At 37.3% G+C, this 7,884-nt stretch overlaps 2 protein-coding genes across 2 annotated transcripts; both read left to right on the top strand.

The window, feature by feature from the left end:
• Positions 1-1,258: 1,258 nt before the first annotated feature.
• LOC143252312 (uncharacterized) lies at positions 1,259-3,354 on the top strand. The gene is made up of 2 exons (XM_076504249.1): positions 1,259-1,415; positions 1,957-3,354. Exons 1-2 carry the CDS (start codon positions 1,404-1,406, stop codon positions 2,809-2,811), a joined length of 867 nt encoding a protein of 288 aa, XP_076360364.1. The 5' UTR covers positions 1,259-1,403; the 3' UTR covers positions 2,812-3,354.
• A 2,872-nt stretch (positions 3,355-6,226) lies between these two features.
• On the top strand, positions 6,227-7,612 carry LOC143252313 (uncharacterized). Its single transcript, XM_076504250.1, has 2 exons — positions 6,227-6,383; positions 6,983-7,612. The coding sequence occupies exons 1-2, from the start codon at positions 6,372-6,374 to the stop codon at positions 7,583-7,585; spliced, it is 615 nt and encodes a 204-aa protein (XP_076360365.1). The 5' UTR covers positions 6,227-6,371; the 3' UTR covers positions 7,586-7,612.
• The last annotated feature ends 272 nt before the right edge of the window (positions 7,613-7,884 follow it).

Here is a 7,884-nt window from a genome sequence, read left to right as displayed (position 1 = left end):
AAAATAAATAAACAAATACAATCTATCTTTCTACGAAAATGATGTAAAAACTAATTTCAAGGGTGGAGCCCTCAGTGGCTCAGCAGTATGTCTGCGGACGTACAACGCTAAAAACCGGGTTTCGATACCCGTAGTGGGCAGAACACAGATAGCCCGGCCCGGCATGGCCAAGTGTGTTAAGGCGTGCGACTCGTAATCTGAGGGTCGCGGGTTCGCATCCCCATCGCGCTAAACATGTTCGCCCTTTCAGCCGTGGGGGCGTTATAATGTGACGGTCAATCGCATTATTCGTTGGTAAAAAGTAACCGAAGAGTTGGCGGTGGGTGGTGATGACAAGCTGCCTTCTCTCTAGTCTTACACTACTAAATTATGGACGGCTAGTGCAGATAGCCCTCGTGTATCTTTGCGCGAAATAAATAACTCAATCAATATATATATATATATATATATACAAATTCATTTATAATAGCAGTCAGCTGTATACTTTAAAAATTTAGCTCTTTATTACCTCATTACCGATAGTAAATGAGTTAAACAGCAATCATAAAGTTACAAAGTTAAGAAATTACAAGAACCAAAAATACAATTAATTTTCACAAGTGTGCGTGTGTCCGTTTTTTTTTAGCAAAGCCATATCAAGCTATCTGCTATGTTCACCGAGGGGAATCGAACCCCTCATTTTAGCGTTGTGAATCCGCAGACTTACCCCTGTCCCCGCGGAGGAAACTTTTCATAAAACTCGACTCTCTGAAATGTCGCAAATTACTGACGTTTAAAATGGAAACGTATTACTTCTTATTGTACTTATATATATATAAGTGACAAAATGTTTTAATTTTTTTATACACTAGATATGTATTAAAAAGGATCAATCACATCAAATGTGTTCACAGTTAGCACAATGTCAAGTGTTACCACTGATGACAAGGACAAAGATCTGCTTATAAGCAGATTGAAAAGGTACAAGTTATGCTTCAAGCAAAGTAAATTTGCTCATACAAAATAGGCTTCCAACCGGCACTGACTGGAAATACTACTCGGTCTTTGGCAAGAGTTAAATTCACAGAAATCCTTGAAAATGCTCAATCTTTTCTATGGTTCCCCAATGCAACAGGCGGCAATCATCAGTTGCATCTCAGTACGTACTCACGCGCCCTAAAACCTCGTGTGCAATGTTGACCTTGTGGCTGTAGAGTTTCAATGTTGAAATCAACGGTCTCCACGAAAATGGGTTAAAGCATGACCATGACGTAAGACAAACAGAAACTTTTCAATGGCTTTTAGCGATCATGAGAAGAACGCCTCTTATGCAAGGAGTATATAAGACGAAGAGGAAGAATGTTTAGACAGCTGAGATCCAACCATCAGCAGAACACATTTTCTGTGGCAACACTTTCTGCAGAATGTTGCAATTGGTGAGATTGCTAGATTAATTTGGAAACTTTCTGATAATTATGAATCGGTGAAAATAATTTTAAGAGAGTTACGCAAAAGCTGTATAGTAGTAAAAGTGGTTTGTGGATTCAATGTAAAAGAAGACATCACAATGTTATTGTTTTTCGGGTTATTAGATCGAATGTATTTTTAGGTGGTTAGTGATACACTTTCGACACTTTCATCGAGCATTTGTCTCCTAAATGACTTCCTCTTTCTCTTTATTTATAAAATATTAAGATCTATAATGACTTTACTTCTGTAGTCAAAATGAGAAATCCGTTATATGAACATGATAAAGTGTGATATATATATATATGATCCCTTCAAAGCTATCTACTATCTAAAATTGCAAAACAATAGAATGCAAAATGTAGGTTTTTTTTTAGTCTCGTGTCTAATGTTTCGTTCATAGATTTCATGTTGCTAGTTATAATATTTAAACAATTAATATAATGTACTATTTTTAGTAACTTGAAGTTGTAATGGTGAACCATTGTAATTTCCTGTGTTTCTAAACAGACAATACTCGCTTGTGTCTGTGTGGCGACCCTAGCACAGAGCTACTATCCTTCTGAACAAAGATATAACTCAGCTTCTAGACCTCAGCAGAAAAAAAATGGTGTCAACGATTACTTCCAACAGCTGAAAATACACCAACTTCAACTAAAACAGCATCAACAGGAAGTTCAACGTCACCTGCGGCAACAATACATCCCTTCAGTTTATCCTGCTGGCCAACAGCAACAGCAGACACCTCTTTCAGTTTATTCTGCTGGTCAACAGCAACAACAGGCACATCTTTCAGTTTATTCTGCCGGCCAGCAGGAACATCAACCTTCCATCGTGCAACACCAGGAAGCGCAAAAACGTGCACTGATCGCCAGACAGAAACAGCAGACCCAGGCGATTTTAGAGGCACAGAAGTACGACCAGAACCGACCCATCAACTATCACCCGCCGGCTCCTGTACATCGGGTGAATATCGGTTCCCAGCTGCAAGGCGACTACGACTTTACCTATGACACCGGTAAAGGACCTCTTGGTCAAAGCTTTCGTACAGAGACCCGTCTTACGGACGGGACAGTGAAAGGTAGATACGGCTATTTGGACAAAGATGGACGCCAGAGGATTGTTAACTACATTGCTGGGAAAGCAGGCTTCGTTGCCCAAGGTGACGTTGGCCCAGAGGACGTACCGTCAGGAACTGCCCCCGGACCCGTGTCTCAGTATCAGCAGACTAACGTTCATCAAGCTCAACAACAATATCGTCCACAACAGCAATACTCTAGCGCAAGTTACCAAGGTGACCAAGGTCCAGATATTTTTGATACCTCTCTTTTATCTTATAATATTGGAGTTGGCAACCGAAATTAAAAGACACGATTATTAATTCTGTTTCACGTTTTGGAAGATACTTGTAGACTCATCCCATTATCCTTCGTTTCTACTCACTTTCGTCTCATAAATTTGACGGTAAATACAAAAGTGAAAATTAGATCACCTGCAGGTGACGAGAAAGCTAACATCTCGAGTTGCTTGTATTTTTCGTACCATTAAACAAATCCATAAACATGATATTTGAGTTTTCAATTGGGCATTACCTTTACATATTTGTGTGTATATATATCCACACACTCGTTTTCTTATGGTCCAACACACGTTCCTTTTTGTTGATTTTTACGTTATTTTAATCATATTGATCAAAACTCACTTCAAATATGTGTTACTGAATTTTGACAATTCATATGAGTTCAATAGCTTTGTTTATTGACTTATCGAATTAATATGTATCATTATAATGAATGCATTCCGTAACTTTTCAACTGGTGGGATAATCTGTTACTGATTTTTCTTTATTTCTCTGGTAATTGCAATGTATTTAATTATGTTCAAAATAATAAACAATATGAAATGTTCTACGACTTTTCAGTTGTTTTTTTTTTGTATATACAAGATAAAACATGGACAACAAAATATATAGAGGGAGAGTTTGTTTTGGATTAAGCACAAAGCTACACAATGGACTATCTGTGCTCTGTGCACCAAAGGTATCGAAACCCGGTTTCTAGCGAAGTAAGTCCGAAAACATTCAGCTGTTTCACTGGGGGGGGGTACAGAGGGAGAGAGAAACAAGTCAATTTTACAATTTAAATTTAATAAAATAAATACATAAAAACATGGAGAGGTGAAGGGAACTGAAATTATTATTTAGGCTTAGAGGCTAGTGTGAGATACATAGACTTTCTTTGATAAAAACTCGTAGTATAATAATCCTGTTGTTAAACTTTAAGTTATCAATACATAAAGGGTGTTTACTAATTTAAAAGTGTGTCACGGTTTCTATTCAAAATTCCTGTATGTTCCTAGGTGTGCATTTTTAATTGGCGTATTGTTTTGCCAGTATAGGTGGCTTTAGGTCACCTCATATGAAATATTTATAAATCCACATTTTAAAAAAATTTCTTACATGGAAAAAACAAAAACGTTACTACAAAAACTGTAAAATATGTACAAGTATACTGCACAATCATGCATCGTATATACCTGAATGACATCAAAGTTCACAGCGACGAATGTCTACATGTTAAAACTTGATGAATAAATGTCATCTTTGAAATCAGGAAGAAGGCCGAAGCAACATGCCAACCTAAACCTTTCTTTAAAAAGGCAATATTGAAACCTAACTCCATCAACAATACCTATTTGAGATCATCCTCACATAGCCTAGTGGTTAGTGCCAGTAATGTAAATCCGAGTATCCGCATTTTAGAGATGTGGGTGCGTTACAAGAGGACAGATCAAATCGAAATATTTAATCAGGCAAGACTGTTCCAAGAAACAGCTGTTGACTTCAACAGCTGGCTGCTTTCCAATTTGTCTGTCAGTTCAAAATTAGAGCAAGTTATAAGCAGACTATCCATCTGTAGCTTTGCAAGAAATTTTCAAACACAACAATTACCTTTACTGGATATTTACAATAAAGCACTCTATATGTAAATAAAACTTTGTGAAAAAAACAACAACACAGTAAATTCTACGCATTTTGCAAACTTTCTGGTTCAAAGTGCTTTGCTCTTATTAACTTAGCGGTATGCCCGAAGAATTTTAACGCTCAAAACCGGATTTCGATACCCATGACGAACAACACATAGTAAGAACATTGTATATTGGGAGGACTAGGACAGGGTCAGCTGTCCCTCCTTAACCCTATTATTTTATTTTGTTTCTCATAATACCCTGGTTCCTGTATACTTATTGAAGCTGATGTATGTGCTCCAAATCGTGCTACGTCATCAATGGTCCGTGTATTTAACAGAAATTGGAATTGCTCCCCTCCAATATTTTCCTAAAATCACGTCACTACCATACTGCGCTTAATAAAAAAACAAACAAACAATTCAAGTACGTTATTCAGTTGAAGTTTCTAATTTTTTAGCTACTGTATATTGTAAATTTTATATCAGGATTATAACTGACCTTGAGTTCATTTCTGATGACTAATCCATAGAAATATTCTAGGCTTAACCTATTTCTCATTGTTAAACTTCAATTGAATTGTTTCACAAATGCAATTCTATATTATTTTAGCAACAACCCTCTTACTTACGTGTTCATCTATAAAGTTAAGTTTACAATTATTTCATATCTTACAATAAAGTCAAATCTAAAAAAACTGAGTTACTTTAAATTTAAAATTTCTTTATCACTGTTTTGGTTCAGACGAATGTAATTACACTTATTTGCCGAAGTAGAGATAAATTTGTTTAACTTTTAAGTAAGTGAGTTTTAGTAGTTTTGACTTTCTTGTTTCAGTACTTTTTGCATTAAAACGTTGAAAATTTCTAAAGCTAGCTAGGTTACGTATATCGATCTCTATTTGTCTTTCTAAAAATTAAAACTTGTTATTATACTTACTTGTTTGTCTTCATATACTATACTTTGTGCTTCAACAAGACCAAGCGTGGGATGCGCCTCTATCCAATCCGACTTCATTACTCATCAGTATCTCTACCACCCTGGCCCGGCATGGCCAAGTGCGTTAAGGCGTGCGACTCGTAATCTGAGGGTCGCGGGTTCGCATCCCCGTCGCGCCAAACATGCTCGCCCTTTCAGACGCGGGGGCATTATAATGTTCGGTCAATCCCACTATTCGTTGGTAAAGAGTACCCCCAAGAGTGGATGGTGATGACTAGCTGCCTTCCCTCTAGTCTTACACTGCAAAATTAGGGACGGCTAGCACAGATGGCCCTCGAGTAGCTTTGCCCGAATTTCAAAACAAACAAACTTTTTTGTTTAAGACTACACCGAATAAACTTATTTCAGCCTGAACGACTGGTCTTTACACTTTAAAATTAAACTTGAGAATGTAAACAGAATAAACTTCAAACCTGGAAGATGGACACAGAGCTATGCAAGATTAAAAGACTGAAAACATTGAACAGTATAATGAAACTTTTTTATTTGAACCATAACTTAAAAATATGCTGGTCATGCAAAACTTGGTCTACCTTCTTTCTTGAGCCTTTTAAAGATCGAAGTTAAAAGGGCCTCGGGAATCTTTAATTATTATTTTGTAGTTGTCCATGACGTTAGCGTCCAGTAGCTCTGTCTCTTAATGAAGATAAGAACTGGGGTACTTGGAAAAAAGAAAGAAAAGAGAAGGTAACAAATAAACGAAGCGACGTGATTGGCCGTTGTTAAACTAGAACTCACTCGTATTACAGTAACTTGGTGTCCAAAACACGAGTTTCAATAACGACAAACATGTGACCTTCATAACCTTAATTCTGACGTCTTAAAGAAAAGTGGTGACGATTCGGTGACCATGAAGCTAATTATATAAAAGGATAAGAAAGCTAAAGTTACTTGTAGTCCGGCGCTGACGACTTTGGTTTTAGTCAAGTCCAACATCAGAAGAGAGAATCGATTTGAATATGGAGCGTTGGGTAAGTGTAGATGTTTTTTTTTTTCAGATTTTCAGTTTTATTTACCATATTCAAAATAATGCATAAAATATTGTCTGGTTGTATACAACATTATTTAAATGACATATTAGGATATTAGTTTCTCCACTACTTCAAGGTTAAAATTATTAAATTTCTTTTGTTGCTAGAATCGCGTAAAGTAACTTGCGAATAGAACGAGAAAGAACCCCTTCCTCCGATGGATAATTAGTTAAGTAGTAACTTTTCGAATTTACAAAGCTAAACTTCGGGGTTCGATTCACGCGATGGGCAGATCGCAAATAATCTGTTTGGTAGCCTTATGCTAGACCCCCCCGACCCCCCATATGAAAGTAAGTTCAGTTTTCGATTCAAAATATAATTGACTTTTAGCATATCGTAAATTTAACGTTAACTTGATAGCTGTTCCTAGAAATAATAAGAAAATAGGAAAACCTTGATAGACAAAACAATCTATACTAACGGTGGTGCAGATTATATATATATGACTGAATAAACGTTTTCTTGCACTTATCAGTATTACAGGAAACTAACAGTCGAATAATATGCCACATACTGATATGTATCTCTATTTCATACAGATTTTCCTAGCTTGTGCCTGTGTGGCGATAATGATGGTCCAGGGACAACTCCACGGCAATGCTCCTGTGAGTCGCCAGGATGGACTAAAGATACACCAGCTTCAACTTTTGAAACACAGGGAACAAGAGCAGCGCCATCTTATACAACAGCAAAACATTTTTGCTGGAAAGTTCTCTTCCCAACAGCAGCCCCAAGTAAGACAACAATACGTTCCTCAGCAACAGCCACAAAGCTTCCAGCAGCAACAACAGTATTTACTTCAACAACAACAGTACCAACAGTCTCGGGAACCTGCTAGACCGCAGAACTACCATCCGCCCGCTCTCGTTCATAGCGTTAAAATCGGCGCCAATCTCCAGGGTGATTACGACTTCACCTACGATACAGGGAAAGGTCCACTCGGACAGAGTTTCCGCAAAGAAACCCGTCTTCCAGATGGCACAGTGAAGGGAGTTTACGGCTACCTAGACAAAGAAGGCCGTCAAAGGATTGTTAAGTACTCCGCTGGTAAAGAGGGTTTCAAGGCTGAAGGCGATGTTGGCCCGGACGGTGTACCAGGAGGAACTGCTCCCGGTCATGCTCCACGCCCTGCATACCACTAATAAGCAATAAAGAAATTTTGTTTAATACCCATGCGTGTTTGGCCTCCCTTCATTTTCTGACTTTATACGATGGATTCAATTCAACTAAATAAAAACCAACGACAAAAAACAGACAAACAGTATTCAGGAAATCGATTTACTTTGTTTTTGATATTTAAATATTGCATATTTTATACAAATATAATTCAGGTTCCTACTTCATTTTTAAAACAATTATAATTGTTATTATTTTTAAAACAAAACAAGCTTTTGGTTAAAGTGATGTGACAGATTAGAGACGTAACCAATAATACATCAAT

This window comes from Tachypleus tridentatus, chromosome 6 (assembly GCF_004210375.1).
Source record: "Tachypleus tridentatus isolate NWPU-2018 chromosome 6, ASM421037v1, whole genome shotgun sequence".
In the NCBI taxonomy this organism is placed as follows: Eukaryota; Metazoa; Arthropoda; class Merostomata; order Xiphosura; family Limulidae; genus Tachypleus; species Tachypleus tridentatus.
The sequence above is the reverse complement of the archived record's forward strand: the minus strand, read 5'-3'. Positions and strand labels throughout refer to the sequence as shown.